Genomic DNA, 23,475 nt, shown 5'->3' with positions numbered 1-23,475 from the left:
ATCATTTTCGTTAAACGTGTTTTCGCATCAATTTAACATTCCAAGTTGCTCAATTGCATCATTTTATATCACACCCCTGACTTAAACCCATAAATTATAAACCTTAAGCTAAGGTTTATGGTTTAGGATTTATAATTTAGAGGTTATGATTTAGGGTTTAGGGTTTATAATTTAGGGTTTTAAGTTAAAGTAAGATATAGAATGATGCAATTGAGCAACTTCGATGATTAAATTGATGCGAAAACACAACAGGAGCGAAAGTGATAAATTAAATCTACTACAATTTTTTCATAATTAAACGTTTCGGGTGACTTTAGCATCATGTAAGTTGTAAATTGCATGCAGTACACATTGGTTTTGAACTGGTCTCCACTCCCACTAATGACGAAACCTTTGAAAATTCTAATTTACTTGTACTACACTGCTTTTGAATTGGTCTCCACACACACCATCTACAAACCTTGAATTCCAACTTTGAAGATTGATATTATCTATAGTCAAACACAAGAAGAGGGAGCTCAACAAAAGCATTGGAAACTTAAAAGAAATAAAACGGAGACTTTTGTCGAACATAAGGGAGAACTCTAGACGCTTTTTATACAAATGTACACAGGCTGAAGCTAGGATAGGCCGTAGCCTTCGCTACTAGGGAGGTAAATGAGCCGAGTCAAGTTCAAGTATTGCTGAACTCAATTCGACTCGAAAACTTTAAAATGGAACTCCACTCGATTCGAAAACTCGTGAGCCTACAATTTTTAAACATGACTTGAACTCGAAACTATTAATTGAAGATCATAAAAGCTCGAAATAAAAAATCTTAAACTTAACTCGATTGAAGCTCAAACTCGAACCTAAACATTAAATACAATAAAAACTCCTACTACATTTAAAAAATCAACATATAAATATTAATAAAATTAATAATTTATTAAAAAAAACAAAATCTTAATATATTATATTTTTGATTTGCTCCCGAGTTTTTCGATTTGAGTATCAAGTAACTCATTTCGGATCGTTAAGAACTCGAGTCGAGTACTTATCGAGCTTTTCGATTCGTTACGTTGGTCAAATGGGGACTTCTCAGAAAAAAAAAACAATTCATCTAGAAATGTTTTTGGTTTCTGATTAAGTTAAAATTTTGTATTTTTTGGCTCCTCCAAGGATTCAATAACTCAGTTTCTTCTCTTTTGGTTTTAACACAAAGATTTTAGTTTTGGTTCCCATAATTTTAAAATTTTATCTCGACTCCGAGGGTAGGATCTATTACTTTATAATCCACGTAACAAAGTAATTATATAGGCTATTCATGAATTATGAGTTGACCCTTATTCCCATATGTAATGGGGTAAGAGGGAGGTAAGATAGTAGGTTGCCTCCAACATCAGGTTGAGAGCAATTTTCGTGGGAGACCTCCAAATTATGAAATGCCCTCCGTGAGACTCGATCTCATGACCTCAAGGTTAAGAACCTTGTGCTCTACCAACTGAGTTGGATGGTAGAGCACAAGGTTCTTAACCTTGAGTTCGTGGGATCGAGTCCTATGGAGGGCATTTCATAATTTAGAGGTCTCCTACGGAAGCTGCTCTCAATTTAGTGTTGGGGGCAGCCTACTATCTAACCTCCCCTTATCTCATTACATATGGGAACAAGGGACAACCATGAATTATGAGAAGAGGTCAACATGAGTTCTGAACTCGAGAGGTTTCAATCCTATATGAGATTAGAATATAATTATCCGTTATATATTTAGACATAATTACAATTAAAATTAATAAAGAACTAAATTATTATTAAACCAAATTCCATCCAACATAATTTCATAAATGTCATCGCATTCATATGGAAGTTCAATAAACACGAGTTTACAAACCTGTATAAATGCATAATATATTAAACATGGATATTAAAATACACCAGACAGCACACTGAAACCCTTCTTTTCGGATGAGTATTGTTCGGGGTTTGACCACAAGATCAAGTGTAGACTTGATAACAACACATTGTTTTATCATTACACCACTCACTAGTTGACAAACACCAAATCTTATTATAAAATTATTTTATATCAATGAAACCGAGCCGTTCGATTCTGCCATCCCAGAGCTGACGACCCAGCTTCTTAATTACCCTTCGGGGGCGTAGTCTATGGATCTTCTTCATCTTTGGCTTCGTCCAAAGCTGCATTTGCTTTCTCCATGGCAACGATTTCACTGCAAAGTAAATGCAGCAATCCGACTAGTATGAAATTTTAGGAGGGACGAAATTGCTAAACTTCAGAAATTAAAGATCTATTCAGTGTTTAAACTCATAGGGGATAAAGTCTAATTATACTGATATCTAAACTTGAAAGTACCTAGAATGCTATTAGACCAAATTATTCGAGAGGGGCGTTCAAAGTAAAAAGGATAAAGTACACCAAAAGGCCATTAAATGCTGCTCAAATGATCATTTTAGTTATTAGATTGATCAAACTATTATATATAGTTGTAGTGACATTGCAATAAACGTAAATTTTTGATATATTTAATGGTCATTTTGTATTTTTAAAAGTTTAGTGATCAAACAATTATTTGAGCATAGTTTAATTGTGCCGTGTGCTTTAACCAAGTTAAAATAATAAGGGTAAATTACAAATTTAGTAACTGAATTTTACTATCTCTTCTATTTCACTCACTATACTTTAAGTTTTTTCAATTTTCTCACTGAACTTAATACATTGGATTTTTTTGTCACTTAGTTGTTAAAATAGTTAACGGCGTTAAAGTAGACTGTTATATAGATACAAAACGACGTCGTTTTAGTGATTTTTTTTTAAATGGTGTATTTTTTTAACTCCATTAACTATCTCATGACAAAGTGACCAAAATAAGAGAGAGAGTAAAGTTCAGTGACAAAAAAACCCAATGTCTTAAGTTCAACGAGGAAATTAAAAACTTTAAAGTTTAGTGAGTAAAATAGGAGACAGAGAAAAGTTCAGTGATGAAATTTGTAGTTTATCCAAATAATAAAACTCTCATGAGATCTTATGTACGTATAACAAGGTTTTGCAGAAGCAAACCGAAGGTGTCGAGTCAGATTAGCAGCTTGAACCAAATCTCCAGCCTCACGAGCCTTCAAGATTCCGAACATGAGAACGAGCTTGGCTTGAGTAATGGCCGATTGCTTCTCGATCATTTCTGTTTCTTCTTTCAGTTCATCGCACTCTTTAGCAATCTCATTAAACCTTGTTATTAACTTCCTCTGCTCATCTTTTAAGCATTCCTGTTCTTTCCTTACCTTTCCGATCTCCGCTTTCACTCGTTTGGCTTCGACCTTCACTCTCAGTTTCTTCTTCGATTGTGATTTCGAGCCCACTCGATCTGTCTTTCTAGGTGCCATCGGATAATGTTACCGCTGCAGGCTTGAAGTTGTAGCTCAAGTTTCGAATTACAGCCGATTGAGAGATCAATAAAATTGGCGCTAACATGGTTTTAATACATGAAATTGCAGCAAGTTTCGTCGAGGTTTCAGTTTCAGAAAATTCAATTCGCAAATATATAGAGGAAAGATCGAAGAAAAGAGTAGGAACCAAGGAGGGAAATCACTGACGGTAAGAGTTCTTACATTTCATGTAAGTATTTATACCGGGTAACTGGTCATCATCGTTTAGGAATCGAGATTCCGACGTACGTATCGTTGGGTTGTTCAACTGCAATCGCGCGATTGGAAGAATTTCGTCGTGTTCTTGCCTCGAAATGACAGTTAATGAATGGGCCATTGAAACTCTGGGTTCGAGAATCGAGACCTGCCTGACCCGACCTGCTGGATATTTGGGTTTCACGATCAGGCTCAGCCCTAACAAACAATCATATTAATTAGGGCAAACTACACGTTTAGTATCTAAATTATCAGCTTTTATCCGTTATAGTATATAAACTTTAAATTTTAACAAAATCATATCTAACATTTAGTTCTTATTTTATTTTTAGTACCCGTCATTAAAAACTTAACGTCTTTAGTACCTAAACTATCATTTTATTCCTTTTTAGTACCTAAACTTTAAAAAAATCAAAATTTAACATTAAATTTTTAACGGTATTCTAAAATGAAACAAAAACTAAACAATAGACCTAAATTACCAATTTTGATAAGTTTAAGTACCTAAACTTTTAATTTTAACAAAATCATACCTAACATTTAGTTTTTTATTTCATTTTAGTACCCGTCGTTAAAAACTTAACGTGTTTAGTCCTTAAACTATCAATTTTAGTCCGTTTTACTAAACTATTAGTTTTAGTATCTAAACTTTCAAAAAAATTCAAAATTTAATTTTAAAGTTTTAACAAGGTACTAAAATGAAACAAAAACTAAATTTTAGATATGATTTTGAAAAAATTAAATACTAAAATGGACCAAAAAGGATAATTCAATTATTAAACACGTAGTTTACCCTATCAATTATTTTAAATAAAATAATTAAAAATATAAAATAAAACTAGAAGGTGCCGACCACCTCGATTACCGTAGATGGTGGTCGTTCGGTCTCGAAATTCATGGGTAGCTTCTTCTCGACACCCCGAGTCTAAATCCAACTTTTATTTTGTCAAAAATTGCTCTGAAATCCATGAATTGGAGATCAAAAGTGAAAAAATTGAAACGTTTCAGTCAAGATTCATAGATTTGGGATATATTTAATCTCAACAAAATGATATTATATTAAACAATGATAAAAATACCACATCATACACAAATAATAATAAAATAATTCAGAGTGATCAAAATAAGAGTAATTCAAAAGTTCAGTAAGTAAATTAAAAAGAGTAAAATTACGGTAAGTAAACTAAGAGAGAGAATATAGTTTAGTGAAAAAGGTGTATTTTACCCTTCTTTTATTATTTTTCATTTCACTTAATTTTTTTTTATTGTCTATCACATTACTTATTGACAATTTCTCTTAATAAAGAAGTCAACATTAGTTACATGTTCCTTTTGTATCTCTTCACCGCTCTACTGGGAGTTCAGACCACGCGCCTTCCAGATTGAGAATTGAGACCCTCATTTCATAGTCATTAACAGTGAAAATAATAATTGATTAATCAATATGTTTTCAACTAGACGATATTACGTGAGAAGGACGCTCTTAATGTAGAAAATGAGATTGTATCCTATAGCAGCATCAATTATCATCGGCGCCATTAATGCATAGTTCTCAAGCTCTGAACTGCGAAAATCTGAAAGCCGAAGGGAAACGAGAATTGTGAAGACCGGTAAGGCAATGATCGGTGCATTTAAAAAAGGTAGAATTGGGTGGGAAATTTAGGTTTTTGCTTTGGCATTGGCTTAGCCAGCCTCTTTCGGCACCATTGCATTCTCACCACATGCACGTTGAATTTCCTTGGTGATAAAAAGCACTATACGTTATCGTTTATTGCAAGTTAATGTCTGTCTTTTGTTTGATGCATTAAGATGAATACACTTTCAAAAAAACAAAGGCCATTGCCGTGATTTGAGTATCTTCACAAGTCATTCATTTTCCTTCAATGACTTCAATTTTTTTACTCTTGATAAAGGGTCTCTGTTATCTATTTTAGTTTAGCATTTCCATGGCTTGTTGTTTATTCTACATTTCGCTTCATGAAACAGCCATAGGAATAGGGTGACAAGAAACTCTAAACCCTGAACCAACCAACCAAACAATCAGAAGGCAACTTTTTTTTTTCAGCTAAAAGAACTAAGCTAGCATTTGATATTTACTTCCACACACACACACACACACACACACACACACACACACACATATATATATATATATATATATATATAATGCCATATTACTTATTTAGTTGTATTTTGTTTTATTTATGTATTTTTTTACGTTTTAAAGAAAAAAGAAGCCTAGAGCTCGCTTAATCTCCTTTTCTTATGTTTAACCTCTCCTTCTTTTTGTATTTATAACTCATTTCTATTTTTAGCATTGTACTATTTCTCTCTCTTGCTTGAAGGAACCAAAACTCTGCTAAACAGATCCAAAAGGAAAAAAATTTCAGGTAAGAAAGAATCTATCGTGTTGCTCTTCCAATTAAATTTGCCGCTTTTTTACTTTTTTATTAATTTTTGCGTAATTCCGATTTCATCCCATGTTATAATATCAAATTTCCTTTACAATGAGGTTCTATGTTGATTTTCCATTTTGAGATTTGAAGAATATAAAGTTGTTGGAAATTTATATGTTTTTGGTTTGCCATTTTCATTTTTGTTTTTTTTACAGCTTTGCAATAATTTTTACCATATTCAGTTTTTTTCTGCAACAGGGTGTTGTAGTGTCTGAATCATACAGCCCAGGAATTGGCATTGAAATTTTTAACTTTATGTGAAAAGAGGTCATTTTTGTGTTGGATTTCAGAAGAATATATACTGGAAGGTCACAGAATCAAGAGCAACTGAAAGGGTATAATTTCATATCTTGGTCTAATTTCAGAAGAATAAGGTATGAGCTTGTTTTTATATTGGACATGGATGACAATCTAATGGAGGAGAGATTTGTATTTATTTGGTGAAATGACTCAATGAGCAAAATGTAAGATGAAACAATTAAGTTTTTAGACATGGAAACCAAGGAAGAAGCTGAAGAAAATGAAGACAATCCACCATTACCCCCCTGGGAATTAAACCATCTTTTGGAGGAGGAGGAAAAGGAGGGTGTCAAAGACAAAGTGGATGGAGAGGCACAAAATCTCAAGCAGTCAAGGATCTCGGATCCTTCAAGGTTGCCGCCATTGGGGCATAGGCGCACTCAGAGTGAAGTTCTAGCTGCAGGGCACCGGCGTAATAATAATTTCCTGAGAATGAAAACTTATATGCAGAAAGCTTTGCGATGGGGAGGAGTTCCAAAGGATGGAAAGTACCAGTCAAGCTTCAATCCCGAGGTTCTGGCAAACCAGAAACGCCAGTGGTATCAACTCCACTCCAAAACTAAGGTATCTGGATCCATTTCTTCCTCTTCCTCTTCTTTCTTCTATATTCTTTTTTTTACAGTGTTCGTGTGATCAGTTAGTGTATGCATTAACTGCAGCTTTAAATTTTTCTGATTGGATATAACTTGTTCTTGAAGAATAAATATAACCTGCACCAGTACTTACATTACATAGTGGGAAAATCTCGTGTTAATTCCATTTTTTCTGGGTTCTCATGCATGTAAAGTTTCCTCTCTTTTAAATGTGACACCTCTACTAATTGCCTGTCTCTACCAAACTTGCTATATGCACTAGACACTACTATAATGCAGATACTATATTGGATGATAGCATGTCTGTTTAGTTGATCTAAGGGCTTCTTACCTACACTTGATTATCATTGGTTTATATGACAAACACTGATGTTATAGAAAGTCGTAAGACATGGCCCATCTTATTGTTATTATCCCATTTTATGTTTTAGTTTAAGGTTTTCTTGGCCTTACCTTCAGGTAGGACCATTGGTAATTGGTTTTAGTTTGATATCCATAAACTGGATAGACATTTTGCTATTTTCTCATGCTTGAAATACTACTCTGTAGTAATCTAGTATGCCTTAATGTAGGAACGCAAGTGCATACCTTAAGTTAGTGATTCTGACAAAAATCTGCTATCAATTGAAAGATTTTAGATGTTGAGATGAAATGGTTAGTGGAAGTTATTATGATGGGATACTGATATATATCTCTATTTGCGTTTTGGAATCTAATTTGAGGATGTTGTTGCAGGAAAAGCTTATATATGAGCAGCCCACTTCAGTCTTCGAGCACTTCATTATTGCCGGAATTCATCCTGATACTGATCTTGGGTCTGTGGCGGAAACCACTGCTAAGAGGAAGAATTGGGAAACAGATATGAAAAGCTCCGGAATGATAGATCTTAAAATGATAAAGAGTCACGGACCTCCAGCTCCAATATTTGAACCCAAGGTTTACTACATCATTAAACACGAGGAAACTCTTCTATATTGTTGACAGTATGTTAAATTGCTCCCTAATTAAGTTTGCAGTACCTTATGGAGATTAATGTCTCCTTGCAAATAAGGGCCATGCCACTGCAGAAGCAAGAATTTAGTTTTCATTGTGTCTTTCCTTTCAATCTTTCCCCTTCCACCATTTTAAGGAATGTTTTTACTTTGGTTTAATTTACTTTGTGTTTATTTTATTTTCATATACACTGAAATCATTATTTGTCTTCCCTTTCCTTTTCCCCTATTATCAGATACTTTTTAGATACCCTCCTGGGAAGAGGTTATCTATGCGCTTGAAGGACTTAGCCTCCTTTTGTTTTCCTGGAGGTGTCGAGGTTTGATCTTACTATTTTTTTTGGGTGATACTCTGTCAAGGTGTCAACTTGGTGTGAACTTTATTAGTTTAGCTTCTCGGTATGTCCTTTTGTTGGTTCACACGCTGCATTTAAAAGTTCACTTTATCATTATGATATTTAACCTATTTTAGGTTGGAAATGGAATCGATTCGTCGAAGTTTGGGCTTTCTATGGCATTGTCATTTGTAGTTTATATGAAATCAGTTGAAGTACCTTGGTCAACAAGTGAGCATATTGTGTCATTGTGTGTGATCTACTTGAAGTTTCTAGCCTTATATATGAGAATAACTTCATGGGCCCCTTTATCACTTCATAAATCATTTATTATGATTGCATTTAATATTTCATTTTATCGAACTGGATACCTTTATTGTACCTTGACTGACAAGGGATGACATAGTAAACGGTGTTCATTTCTATTACGTGGTCAAGGGCAAGATGGATGACATTTAGGGGCAGTAAATTGCATCATTTTAATATCACATTGAAGCTAATGTCGACGAGATCGATCCCCTTTAATTGTATGGATGTGACGGAGAACTGAGTTTAAACTGTGAGCTCAGTCCCCTTTAATTGTACAAGTAACTTTTCTGGTAACGTGAGGGGCATCATTAAGTAGGATAACGCTTCTTAATTCTTGTTTTCTTATTATCATTTTTAAGTTATCCTTTCCGAACAACACCTCTAACCTGAATCTTTAAAAAACAAGTTACTCTGGACACTGAGATCACCAATTTTCAATACGCTATCACTTCTGTATGTGGCACTTTGTTTGAATGAAGCCATTCTTATGCTTTGAGTGTTCATAATAATGAAAACAGCCGAATCCCATAACAAGATAAGAATTTCCCGGTTCTGATTTCACTTCTTTGTTTGAGAAACAGAAACTTATATTGATTGCGAAACATTTTATGCTCTCTTGATTAGGTGGCAGGAAATGCTACGGTTTATGGTGTTTGCTTGCATGTACCAGAACTTGTAAAAAGGCAGCCTGGTAATTTTGTTGGTGCATCACTTCTTTCTGAAATTTCAGGAGCAAGGAGCCAGTTTCTGGTTTCTGCACCCCGCTGCTATTGTTTGCTAACTAGAGTTCCTTTCTTTGAGTTGCACTATGAGATGTTGAACAGGTTAATCCGCTACCCCCATGACCTTTGAGAATTGTTTATTGTCAAAATTTGAGGTTATATGTTATTAGAGGAAGAGGCATACTGCATATTTAGCTTGCGACTTCTAGAAAGTCAATTAATGCTGAGCTGGTTAATTGATGAGCTGTAATTCTGTTATGGAACGGTTGTGGTTTGTTAGGCTTAACTGCTCCTATTAGAGTTGTTTTCTTGAACTCTCCTGCTGTATATAAGTATGCTGTACATATGTGATAGCAAATCAATAAAATCTCAATATTCAAGTCTTGCATAATCCAATATGGTATCAATCGCCAATGGTCCTGGTTCTCTTTGCCTAGCTTCTGCTGTGTAACGATTGCAACAATGGAGTTTCCTGGCCAAAACTCGAAGACCTTCTCCCATAAGAAGGTCAACGTTATGCTCGATGAAATGAACTTCCTTCTTTGGAAGCAACAAGTTCTACTGACTGTTCGCAGCCATAGGCTGGAACGACTGCTCACTGGTGCAGTTTCCACACCACCAGAAACAATTGTTGATGATAACGGTGTTGCTCAGATCAATGAAGAATATGAAGAATTTGTTGCACAAGACAGTGCCTTCGCCTTATGGCTTCTTTCCACCATTAGTGCCCCTCTTCTTCCTCAATTTGTTGGTGCCGAATCTGCCTCAGCTGTTTGGAACACTGTGTTGCAATTCTTTTCTGCACGATCAACCACTGCGGTCATGAGCCTTCATTATAAGTTGCAGTCCTTGAAGAAAGGTGGTGATACTATGAGAGTCTATCTCACACGAGTTAAAGAAGTCTGCGATGCCTTGGAGTCGTGTGGCAGCCCGGTTCCTCCTGTTGAACGCATTGCCAGTATACTAAAAGGGTTCCCACGCGAGTATCAGTCCTTTGTAGCTGTTATTACTACCATGAAAGATACTTTCAATATTGATAGCATTTATACCATGCTTCTTGATGCTGAAATATAGCTAGCTGGGTTTGATGAGCAAATCGAAGTCATACCAATGAGCACGCATATTGCTCAGGGTGAAGAGCGTGGTGTTTCCTTCCCTAATAATTGTGCGGATTCGCGATCCAGTTATTCCACAAACTCTCGCGGTGCTGGTAGAGGTCGAGGCAAATCACGTTTTCAGTGTCAATTGTGTGGCAAGGTCGGCCATCTTGTAGATCGATGCTGGCACAGATTCGACAAGGATTTTTCTTGTGTTACATCTGAGAATCGAATGGTTTACAGTGGTGATTCATCTTCATCGTCTGCCAACACGTGTAATTGCTGTGGCAAAGGACGTCCTAATTCCTCTGGGGTGGCTCAAGCTAACGTGATTAATCATGCTCATGGCTCGTATAGGTGGGTGGTCGATTCTGGGGCAACACATCATGTTACCACAGAAGCTTCAAATATCCTGGAATCTTCTGAATTTAGTGGTCCAGGTAAATTAATTGTTGGCAATGGTATGCCTCTTAATGTTAATCTGGTTGGTAGATCTTCAGTTTCTTCAGCATCTAGAGTTCTTTTGCTTAATGATTTATTGCATGTACCTCAAATCACTAAGAACCTTCTTTTGGTCTCGAAGCTTACTAAGGACAATGATGTTTACCTTGAATTTCATGCCAATCGGTGTTGTATCCGTGATGAGAAGACTGGTTGTTTGCTGCTTCAAGGTGAAGAGAGTGGTGGACTTTACTCGTTTGCGATTAATAATGATGCTCCTGCTGCTTGTATGGCTGAGGTGCATGCTACATATGTTAAAGATTCCGTTGATGAGTTGTGGCACAGGCGTCTTGGACATCCGGCAGCTCCTATATTAGCTAGTTTGTCTAATGACCTTGGTTTCAAATTAAAATTCGATGTAAACAAAGCATGTACTGCTTGCTATATGGGCAAGAGCCACAAGTTGCCGTTTAATGAATCAAATACTGTTTTTTCTACTCCATTTGAACTTGTATTCACAGATCTGTGGGGACCTCCACATATTGCATCTAATGGTTTTCGATACTATGTCTCGTTTGTTGATGCATTCACTAGACATACTTGGCTCTATCTCCTGAAAAGCAAAGATGAGGCTGTTGTAGCATTTAATTTGTTTCAAAAGCTTGTTGATAGGCAGTTTGGTTACTCGATCATGGCAGTTCAGAGTGATTGGGGGGGCGAGTTTCGCAGCTTGTCTCCTCTCTTGGCCAAGCAAGGCATTGTCCATCGTTTGAGTTGTCCACACCTCCGAGCAAAATGGTGTAGTCGAACGAAAGCACCGTCACATTGTGGAGCTTGCACTCGTTTTACTTGCTAAATCTGCCATGCCAATCAAGTATTGGTCTTATGCAGTTGTATCTGTGGTTCATTTGATTAACAGGTTACCTACTAAGGTTCTTCAAGGGATGTCACCTTTTGAAAAGCTCATGCATAAAAAACCTGACTATAGGATGATGAGAGTATTTGGCTGTCAATGTTTCCCTAACTTGAGACCATTTCTGAATCACAAACTTGCTTTTCGGTCAATAGCGTGTGTGTATCTTGGTGTCAGCCCACAACATAAAGGCTATCTATGCCTGGCCCCAGATGGTCGAGTGTACACTTCTCGTCATGTAGTTTTTAACGAATTTGTGTTTCCTTTTCAGGTGCTGATACTAATACTGATGCACATATCTTGAATGCACCTTCCACGTTGTCACCATCGCTAAGTATAGTGGCAGATTCCAAACAGCCTTTGTTCCAGGCCACGCATCATCAAGTCTCCCAATCAATATCAAATGATGCAAGGAATGATGTTGAAATTTCTAATAATGCAGGCAATGGTAATGAAGTTTTGATGCCCTTGGAGTCCTCTAGCAGTGCTGGTTCTCCTTCCGCGCATCAACATGAGAATTCTTCCTCTACTCAGCCTACTAATGATGATTCTGATCCGCTCTCTAACCAGGACGATGTGATCAATGCTGAGCTAGACTTAGCACCTGAAGAAACTGCTCCTGCTTCTAATGATGAGCCATGTGCACCTCAACGAATTCACCACATGATGACTCGCAGCCGATGTGGTGTGTTCAAACCAAAGGCATATGCTGCGACTTACGATGATTATGTCCCCAACTCAATACACGAGGCTTTTCAGATGGAACACTGGAAACAAGCAGCTTGTGATGAGTATGATGCTCTGTTAAGAAATAATACTTGGATTTTAACTACCTTGCCAGATGATCGAAGTGTTGTTGGGTGCAAATGGCTGTTCAAAGTAAAGCACAATCCAGATGGCTCGGTGCAGCGTTATAAGGCACGTTTAGTAGCCAAGGGATTCTCGCAAATACCTGGCTATGATTTCAAAGAAACGTTCAGCCCTGTCATTCGGTTCTCGACCTTTAATGCAATCCTTGCAGTTGCAGTCAACAATGGCTGGACTCTAAGGCATGTAGACATTAATAATGCCTTTCTTAATGGGGATTTGCTCGAAGAAGTGTACATGCAGCAACCCCCTGGTTTCGAGAAAGTGAATGAACATGGTAAGCCATTTGTTTGCAAACTTCAAAAGGCATTATACGGGCTGCGACAGGCACCCAGGAATTGGCACGATAAATTAAAACAAAATCTGGTACAAATGGATTTTATGGTGTCTCTTGCTGACCCCTCTTTATTTCACAAACGTTCACCTCAAGGTTTCATATACGTACTCGTATACGTCGATGACATTATTATTACAGGAAGTTCGTTGACTGATGTGGAAGAAGTTGTGGCTATACTTAAGGACAGATTTTCACTGAAAGATCTAGGGGAGTTACGATACTTCTTGGGAATTGAAGTCAAACGATCTGGTCAGAATGTTGTCTTGAGTCAAAAGAAATTTGTTAAGGAGCTCTTAGAGAAAACTGGTATGGTAAATGCTACTGGCTGCAGTACACCTATGGTTATTTCCTCCAAACTCTCACGTGATGAGGGGGTATTGATCACCAATGCAACTGAATATCGCAGCATTGTTGGCTCTCTTCTATACGTTTGTCATACAAGGCCTGACATCTCCTTCAGTGTTGGGCAAGTTGCTCAATTCATGAACTCCCCTAGAGATTTGCACCTTACAGCAGTTAAGCGTATACTGAGATACCTGGTTGCTACCTTGGATTTTGGTTTGGTTTTTTCTCCTTCCTGTGCTGCAAGTTTAGATGTAGTTGCTTTCGCTGATGCGAATTGGGGCTCCAATATTGATGATCGACGGTCTATTTCGGGATTCGGAGTGTTCTTAGGGCCGTGCTTGATTACATGGTCGTCGAAGAAACAAAAAACAGTCTCTCGATCCACTATGGAAGCCGAATACAAGAGCGTTGCAGACGCCACTGCAGATGTCACGTGGCTCACTGCTCTGTTGGATGATCTTGGTGTTAAGCAAAAATGCACGCCCATCGTCTGGTGTGATAACACAAGCACAGTTGCCATGAGTGCTAATCCGGTGTATCATGCTCAGTCGAAGCATGTGGAGCTTGACATACATTTTGTTCGAGAGAAGGTGACAGCTGGCCAACTTTGTGTCAACTATGTTCCTGCCATGCATCAGGCAGCTGATGGGTTCACAAAACCTTTGTCTAAGGCTACATTTGAAGAATTCAGAGCCAAAATGTGTGTGCAGCAAAGTTAATCAACAGAAGGAAAGAAGCAGGAAGAATATTAGAGGAAGAGGCATACTGCATATTTAGCTTGCGACTTCTAGAAAGTCAATTAATGCTGAGCTGGTTAATTGATGAGCTGTAATTCTGTTATGGAACGGTTGTGGTTTGTTAGGCTTAACTGCTCCTATTAGAGTTGTTTTCTTGAATTCTCCTGCTGTATATAAGTATGCTGTACATATGTGATAGCAAATCAATAAAATCTCAATATTCAAGTCTTGCATAATCCAATATATGTTAACTACTACCATAATCTTGTTGATAACTGAATTCTTAAGATCTTACTTGCATGCAGTATCATTGCACAGGAGCGCCTGAATCGAATAACTGAAGTTGTTAGTGAAATGAATCCATCTCTCAATGATAATGCACTATCTTTCTCAAAACAAGATGATCAAACAAATAATAACACCATCGCTGACAATCCCGATAACAAGTATGTTAATGATTGGATGGCTTCTGCAATGCCTTCTAACAGTACAGTGATTCTTGGTGATGCTACTGCCAATGATGAGGTTTCATCTGCTTCTTTAAAGATAGGTTCGCCACTTTCACCTGAAAGTGTAACTTCTAGTGAGGCTTTAGAAAGAGTCCTCTATATTGATGATAATGTATCCGAAGCCTCAGAAAATCGTATCAGTGCTTCAGAAAGAATAAACGGCAACTTTGAAAATGGGCAAAATTCTTCAGATATTGGATCAGTTGTCAGCTTGAGGAGCTGCACTTCTACTCAATCGCTATTCAGGTGGTGAATTATGATTAACTAACTGATTTATTTAAGTTGCATTATAATATTCCTCAAAAAAAGAAGTTTGCATTAGTACAATTGAAGGAGATTCTTACGTCTTTAATTTTGTAGGCTTCGTTTTTACTTTTTGCCATTACTTCTCACTTTCTTTTGATTCTTTTCCCGGTTTTTCCCATCACAATTTCAGTAATATATTGTTATCTTTGGCAGTCCAGCTAGAAGCCTGGCATCAGAAGATAATGACGAGGATGATGACCTCTTCTGGAATAATGAAAAAGAATGTGGAGATGATTCGATATTGGAATGGGCTAAGGTTAGTTTTCTGCTGTTTCTGATTTTTTGCATATCGATGTGGCCTACGTTACTCGGACTTAAGTGTGAGTATTCTTTACCAAGTTTTTTCATGTCTCTGGAGGGTTCAAAAATATGCCCACGGATTCTTCAAGAAAAAGAAGAGTCCGGGTAACATAGACTGTGATTGTTGGATTACCACTTGATCTTCGAGTATCTGATCTCTTTGATAGGAAAACAAGAATGATCTTCTACAGATAGTTTTTGGTTATCATGCTTTAGCTCTTCCTCCACGAGGAAGTGAAATAGTTTTCCAGCCTCTTGAGCATTTACAGGCTATTGAGTACGAGAGACCTCCTATTTCAGCCCTTGCATTGGATGAAAGCTATTTTTATTCATTTGAAGCAGCTGGGGTATTTCTTTGTTAACAATATTTTCAGTCAATTGCTCCTTGTGTAACATGTATATTTACTTAAATGTCACTCAACTTGCTGAAAGATCAATGCAAAATTGGCGGCAGCGGAGGAAGCTCTTGCACTTTCAGTATGGACAACTGCAACGATTTGCCGAGTTTCTCTCTTGATGGTGTAATGTTCTTTGATGCATACCTATTCAGTTTGACTTTATCTGTGTTGATAACCATTAGCATTCGAGTTGCAAATGTAAATAAGTGTAGGCATAGACATGCTAAAGTTGTCTTAAATGGCCTTTCAGTCATAAAAATCAAATAACTAGGGAACACAGATATTGTTGGGATTTCATTAATTGAGCAGCAAAAGAAAAAAATAAGACTGAACTGTTTTCTTATCTTAATAAGATTTTGAAAGAGCATGTATACGCATGCCGAAACTTTAATGCTTTACTCTGCAAATAATGCATTTGAAGTAAAAGAAGTTGGACTGGAACGAAATTGCTAATTCAGACATTAGCTCAACTCTACGAGGAATAGCTACTTTGACCATCTATGCTTGCGTTCATTTGAGAGAGAATAGCCGTTGTGATATCTTAGAAGTTCCTACAGGCATTTCCTGTGTTATTTTTGTTTGATTTGGTCTCACCTTATGATTGGTTCTTGCAGATTTTGGATGTGCTCGCAGGAGTACTACTGGAAAAACAGGTTGTAGTAGTTTGCCCGAATTTGGTAAGTTAATCAGTTAAGAGATTGTATTTGCATTTCTGTCTCCTGCATGTAGTGTTTATCTTCTTGCAACTGTAAACTGTACCCTGGCAGTGACACTAATTTTCATCAATGCAGGGCGTTCTATCGGCTGTTGTGTTAGCGCTTATTCCTATCATTCGTCCATTTCAATGGCAAAGTCTATTACTTCCGGTAATCTCTGTAACCTCTATCATGGCTGCTCTTATTTCTTGAGTTATGAGACTCTTTGAAAAAAAAAATATTTTGATGAATTTTTTTTTTGAATTGCTTTGATATTTTAATGTATGATATTGTAGTTTCGTTGCATAAGATCATCCCTCTATTCTCATCCTGTGAAATTCTCATTTTGCATTTAGGTTCTGCCGGTGACGATGCTTGATTTTCTTGATGCACCTGTTCCATTTCTTGTGAGTTACAGTGTTTTAATAATATTATGTAAATAAATAAAGAGATTGTTCTCCCAACGTTTTCTTTATCTAACAAGATGAGAATCCAAAATCTTTCTTAAAGGAAAGGGCATTGAATTGTTTGTTATCAATAGAAATGGGCCTAATTTAGCTCCTTGTTTCTCTCATTTTGTAGGTTGGCGTACAAGATAAACCCGCTGATTTGAAAATGAAAACAACATCTAATCTTGTTCAAGTTAATCTGCCTAAGAAACAGGTCCTTTTTAATGGTTTCTGAACAGTCTTGTATGTTTGGTTACAAATTTTTTTAAAACTGGGTGGAGTTTACTTGCAGTTTACAATGTTCTACATGGACTATTATTCAGTTGCCTTCGGCTACCCATGCCCTAACTCCGAGTATTCCCGGCTGTTCTTCAGGTGAAAACATGTTACGTGCCGCCACTTCCTCAACGTAAAGAACTTGTATCGGAACTAGGGCCGATACATTCGAGACTCTCCTATGAAGGCTCGATTGCTAAGAAGCATGTTGACGAAAACGGGTAAAGAAAACAAAAGAACACGAGAATTTTACGAGGTTCGGCAATGTGCTTACGTCCTCGGTGCCTAGGCGGCGCTAGAAGTTTTTATTCAATGATATTTTAGGTCTAGGTTACATCTCTATTTATAATAGAAAACCCTGGTACATAATTACAAAATTAACCCTGTACCGTACCGCGGGGGTTGCGCCCCCGCACCCCCAACCCACATAATTCGTAACCCCACAACGAGACTTTCTTTGTAAGGACAGTTGATGTTCGCTGCGTTCGCTTCGCTCACTCCGCTCCATCTCCTGTCCTCTTTACTGGTATATTTATGAGCCATACCTAACAAATCTCCACCTTGGCGAATATCCTGCCTCTTGAAAATTCAATGTGGGTTGGGTTACCTTGATTCTTTAACAACTCGAAACATTCAACAAGTCCAAGCAATGCTTGAACTTGTCTGTCGTAACTGGCTTAGTGAACATATCAGCGGCATTTTCATCAGTATGTACCTTCTGAAACAAAACCTCTCCAGATGCAACCAACTCTCTGATCTTGTGGAACCTTACATCAATATGTTTAGTTCTAGCACGATACACCTTATTCTTAGCCAAGTGAATAGCACTTTGATTATCACAAAGCAACTGAACTCCACCTTGTTGAACACCCAACTCCTTCACTAAACCAGTAAGCCATAAAGCTTCTTTTGCAGCTTCAGCCGCTGCCATGTACTCATCTTCAGTTGTAGATAGAGCCACAATAGATTGAACAATAGACTTCCAACAAATAGGCCCTCCACCAAGAGTAAAGACATACCCTGTCGTAGATCTTCTATTATCCAAGTCACCTGCATAGTCTGAATCCACATATCCTACAACCAAAGGATTATCCCGCTGACTCTCAAAAACAATTCCATGTCCCACAGTACCCTTTAAGTACCGAAAGATCCACTTGACTGCTTCCCAATGTTGCTTACCAGGTTTAGACATGTACTTACAAACTTGACTAACAGCATGAGCTAAATCAGGACGAGTACATACCATCGCATACATCAAGCAGCCAACAGCATTAGAATACGGAACCTTTGCCATATCTTCAGCTTCCTTATCTGTCTTGGGGCACTGTTCTGATGAGAGCTTAAAGTGATTCGCCAATGGAGTGCTAACTGGTTTTGCGCTGCTCATCGCAAACCTTTCTAGCATTTTCTCAACATAACCCCGTTGAGATAGCCGCAGTTTCCTTGAGTCTCTGTCCCTGCAAATTTCCATTCCAAGAATTTTCTTTGCAGCACCTAAATCTTTCATATCAAATTCCTGACTCAATAAAGTTTTCAAACCGATAACATCATCCATGTTCTTCGCAGCAATCAACATATCATCAACATACAGTAATAGAAAAATAAAAGAACCATCATCAAGGCTCTTAACATAGACACAACAATCATACTCACATCGGTTGTAGCCAATCTTGATCATATAGGAGTCAAACCGTTTATACCACTGTCTCAGAGACTGTTTCAACCCGTACAAAGATTTCTTCAATCTGCAAACTAAATGCTCGTTTCCAGGTTGAGTGAAACCTTCAGGTTGCCGCATGTAGATCTGCTCCTCTAAATCACCATGCAAAAAGCAGTTTTAACATTCATCTGCTCTAAATGCAAATCACAACTAGCCACCAATGCAAGTACTGCTCGGATTGAAGTGTGCCTGACCACAGGAGAAAAGATTTCATCATAATCAACTCCTTTCTGCTGTGAAAAACCCTTCGCTACCAAACGAGCCTTGAACTTCTCCCCCTCTTTTTCTGTTACTACTGGTTTCTTCTTATACACCCATTTGCAACCAATCGGCTTTTTACCCTCAGGAAGGGGAACTAACTCCCATGTGCGATTGTGATTCAAAGACTCCATCTCCTCAACCATGGCTGCCATCCACTTGTCGTTTTCCTGACTAGTAACGGCATCATGAAAAGTAATCGGATCATCACTGCTAACAATAAGTGCAAAAGATACCAAGTCTTCAAAACCCAATCTGTTCGGAGGCTTTATATTCGTCCGTCTCACCCTGTCTCTGGCGAGACTATAATCCTGCAAATCATCCGTAGTGGAACCACCAGAAGTCGGTTGAGAAGTTTCTGGTTTCTCAACTGGAAACTGCTCGAAATCCACCACTGTCGTGTCTTGCTTCTGCTGCAACATGGATTGTTCATCAAAAATACATCTCTACTAATCACAACTTTCTTCGCAACTGGATCCCAGAACTTGAATCCTTTGACACATTTCTTGTAACACAGAAAAATGCACTTCTTCGATTTTGCATCAAGTTTGGATCTCTCATCAGCAGGTACATGCACATAAGCAGGACAACCAAAAATCCGTAAGTTATCAAAAATAACATCATGACCAGTCCATACCTCTTCTGCAACTTTCCCAGCCAGCGATGCCCTTGGCGATCTGTTGATAAGGTAACACGCCATGTTAACAGCCTCAGCCCAGAAGTGTTTGGGAATCCCCGCATTCAACCGCAAACATCTGGCTCTTTCATTCAACGACCTGTTCATTCGTTCCGCAACACCATTCTGTTGTGGTGTCTTGCGCACTGTAAAATGCCTCTGAATCCCATGCTCCTTACAGAATTGTAGGAACTGTGAATCTGTGTACTCCGTACCATTGTCAGACCGCAAACACTTGATTTTTCGTCCTGTTTGGTTTTCTACCTCAGCTTTCCACAGCTTGAACTTCTCAAAAACTTCAGATTTCTGTTTCAAAAAATACACCCAAACTTTCCGTGAAAAATCATCAATAAAAGTAACATAGTACCTAGATCCACCCAAAGACGATGTCGTGGAAGGCCCCCATACATCAGAATGCACATAATCAAGAATCCCTTGAGTTGTGTGCTTCGCAGTCTTGAAACGGACTTTAGTCTGTTTACCAAGAACACAATACTTGCAAAAGTCGAGCTTACAGCTTTTGACACCATGCAACAAGTTTCTCTTGTGTAATTCTGCCATATCACGTTCACTAAGATGAGCAAGGCGCATATGCCACAATTTTGTCGTATCATCACAGGACTCAACAGAGTGAACTCCACCTGCAACGGTACTCCCTAACAATCTGTAGATATTCCATGCAGTCATCTTGCCTTTCATCACAGTCAATGCTCCTTTAACAATCCGAATGGTTTCCCTATCCTCGTCAGCCTTAGGGATAAAACCATTCTTGTGCAAAGTGCCCAAGGAAATCAAATTCTTCTTCAAGTCTGGGATATGTCGAACACCACTCAACGTCCGAACGGAGCCATCGTGCATCTTAATTCTGACATCACCAATACCAACAATATTGCAACATCGATCATCACCCAAATAAACCGAACCAGAATTAACCGGCCTGTATGTCGAAAACCATTCCCTATTTGGCGTGATGTGATAAGAACATCCAGAATCAAGAATCCAAGCATCCGTCAATTGTGTCGTTGAAATAGAAAGCATATCACCCTCACTGCAATCAGAATTATCATCCTCGACCACGTTCACAGACTTGGATGAGCCATCACGCTTCTCATCAGTCTGCTTTTTTCAACTTCGGACAGTCTCGCTTCATATGTCCCGCCTCCTTGCACTTGTAACAGTGAATCGTCTTCTTATCCCTGGATTTGGATCTGGAATTCCGCTTCCCGGACCCTGCCTTCTCTGGCTTCCGTCCACGATCTCGATTACCATTGACATATAAGCTATCGGCTTGAGAGCTTTCCCCTGCATTCTGCTTCCGCTGGTTGTGAGCCAACAAGGCTGCAGTAATCTCCTCAACATTGATAGTCTCTTTCCCATATGTAAGAGTAGTCACCATGTGTTCGTAAGAGGGAGGCAACGAACACAACAGAATCATCGCTCTGTCTTCATCCTCAATTTTCACATCAAGCCGAGCCAGATCAGAAACGATTTGATTGAAGACATTCACGTGTTGCGCCAAATCGTGATCGTCCTGCATCTTCAGCCCATACAGCCGCTGCTTCAGATACAGTTTTGTCGTTAAGGATTTGGACATAAACTGACTTTCCAACTTCCTCCAAATTTCGTCTGGAGACGATAGACGCATGACGTGATACATGACCTCGTCCGCCAAGCATAATCGTATGGTTCCTGCCGCTCGCTGCTGCAATTCTTCCCAATCTTCCTCATCCATCGACGCCGGCTTTGTAGATCGCAAAGCCTTCAAGATCCCTTGCTGCGCCAATAGATCCTTCACCCTCGTTTGCCATAATCCGAAGTTACCCTGACCATCGAATTTCGCGACTTCGAATTTTGCTCCTGACATCTGATACCAATTGTTGACGAAAATGGGTAAAGAAAACAAAAGAACACGAGAATTTTACGAGGTTCGGCAATGTGCTTACGTCCTCGGTGCCTAGGCGGCGCTAGAAGTTTTTATTCAATGATATTTTAGGTCTAGGTTACATCTCTATTTATAATAGAAAATCCTGGTACATAATTACAAAATTAACCCTGTACTGGTATATTTATGAGCCATACCTAACAAAGCATCCTACATATAGGTGCAATGAAGCGCAGGTGCTTTATTCATCACCATAACCAAATGTTTCATGTTACAACTTAAGCACTTATTTCTTAGAATATGTTAATCTCCAATCCTTTTCATCTTTACTTTTTTCATATCCATCTTTCCAACAAAAACTAACTTCCTACTTTCCGGTTTACCGATTCAGGCTGAAGCCGCAACCCAATTTTTGGCAGTCATGAGGGAATACCTAGAGTCGCTTTGTGAAAACCTGAGGTCTCACACAATTACTAATGTACAATCGAACGATGACAGGGTTGGCACTTATCTTCTTGTTCTTCCAGTTTGTTTCCCAAGAATATCGATGCAGAAATGCACATATTTTCTCAGCTTGATTTTACGTGTTTGATTAACCAACAGGTTTCTATACTACTTAAAGATAGTTTTATCCACTCTTTTCCGGTCAATGACCAGCCTTTCATTAAGGTATTTTCTCTCCTTTCGTTTTAATATTTTTTGATACAATGTTTAAACTACTTAAACCCCTCTCAAATCCATTAACAGGACATTACATGTTTAAACATGCTGGAACGACAATGATGCCAACCAAACTTGAACTCAATAGACTACTTTTGTTTAAACTACTGATACTAGCAAAAGCAAAGAATACAACTCATCCATACTACTGAAAAAGTGTGTAGATGATGTAAATTATGGGTTACTGAACAGCTTCCATTACTAAATAATTTTCTTTTGTTGTTTGCAGCTGTTTGTAGACACACAATTATTCACTGTTCTATCAGATTCTCGTCTGTCAAGTTATGAGAATGAGCGCTAACTTAAAAACCCCACCCCACCAACTACCAGGTATGTTTGCATGAAATTTCCCAGATGCAAATCCCCCATCAGCTATAAAAAAAGAAAGGCTTATTTCAGAAATAGATACCTTTTAATATACCACATTTTTCATCTCAAGTACTTTAAATATTTTTTGGTTAGGTTAAAGTACCTAAAGTATACCATCTTTTTCACCTAGATACCTAATGTATTTTTTTATCAAGTATATACCTAAAATATGTCATATTTTCATCTAACTAAAGTTGAGACATGACATCTATTAAAAAATACTTTAGGTACCTACATGAAAAAGGTGGTACACCTTAGGTACATTGTTTGACCAAAAAATATTATAGGTACCTAGATGAAAAAGGCAATATACCTTAGGTTACTACTTTGACAAAAAATATAGGTACTTATTTTTTAATTAAGCCAAAAAGAATAGGAAAATTCATGGCCTGGAAAATGATGATATCCGAAACTATATTGGCAGTGACCCTAAATCACGTCAAATGACAAATCGATGCTGCAGAGGCCCACCCACAAGATGTGAACTTGTTTGCAGCAAACAGTCGTGAAAAAAAAGAGAAGAATTTTGTAACATGTAATAATTGGGAAATGCCATAGGACAAAGGAGGTTGCAAACAACTCTTACCATCCCTGATATTTTTTGGGATGTGATGCTTAGAAGATCAGAGATTTGTTATTACCTGCAAATCCTTGTAAATGTCAATAGTTTAATCGAACAGTTTATACAGCAACTCATATTCTTGGTCATTGTATGTAGAGCTCTGAATGTTACTGGATTCACATCTGTTCCTTACAGCTATATTGTTCTTCAACTAGCATTCATCATAATCCTATTTCTCACCACAAAACTTTAGCAATGATTCACCATGGGAAGTA

General features: G+C 38.0%; 2 protein-coding genes across 2 annotated transcripts; one reads left to right on the top strand and one right to left on the bottom strand.

The window, feature by feature from the left end:
* Positions 1-1,916: 1,916 nt before the first annotated feature.
* Positions 1,917-3,546, bottom strand: LOC120152159. Its single transcript, XM_039164436.1, has 2 exons — positions 3,059-3,546; positions 1,917-2,210 (listed from the first exon to the last, which is right to left on the bottom strand). Exons 1-2 carry the CDS (start codon positions 3,376-3,378, stop codon positions 2,144-2,146), a joined length of 387 nt encoding a protein of 128 aa, XP_039020367.1. The 5' UTR covers positions 3,379-3,546; the 3' UTR covers positions 1,917-2,143.
* A 2,908-nt stretch (positions 3,547-6,454) lies between these two features.
* LOC120152165 lies at positions 6,455-22,591 on the top strand. The gene is made up of 18 exons (XM_039164440.1): positions 6,455-6,956; positions 7,721-7,921; positions 8,214-8,297; positions 8,450-8,527; positions 9,246-9,445; positions 14,386-14,835; positions 15,049-15,151; positions 15,363-15,542; positions 15,628-15,714; positions 16,208-16,270; positions 16,385-16,459; positions 16,645-16,695; positions 16,871-16,951; positions 17,113-17,220; positions 21,756-21,785; positions 21,941-22,048; positions 22,153-22,218; positions 22,499-22,591. Exons 1-18 carry the CDS (start codon positions 6,585-6,587, stop codon positions 22,568-22,570), a joined length of 2,409 nt encoding a protein of 802 aa, XP_039020371.1. The 5' UTR covers positions 6,455-6,584; the 3' UTR covers positions 22,571-22,591.
* The last annotated feature ends 884 nt before the right edge of the window (positions 22,592-23,475 follow it).

The sequence above is a fragment of the Hibiscus syriacus genome, unplaced genomic scaffold, assembly GCF_006381635.1.
Source record: "Hibiscus syriacus cultivar Baekdansim isolate YM2019G1 unplaced genomic scaffold, ASM638163v2 tig00111086_pilon, whole genome shotgun sequence".
Taxonomy (NCBI): Eukaryota; Viridiplantae; Streptophyta; class Magnoliopsida; order Malvales; family Malvaceae; genus Hibiscus; species Hibiscus syriacus.
This window is presented reverse-complemented; position numbering and strand designations above follow the sequence as displayed.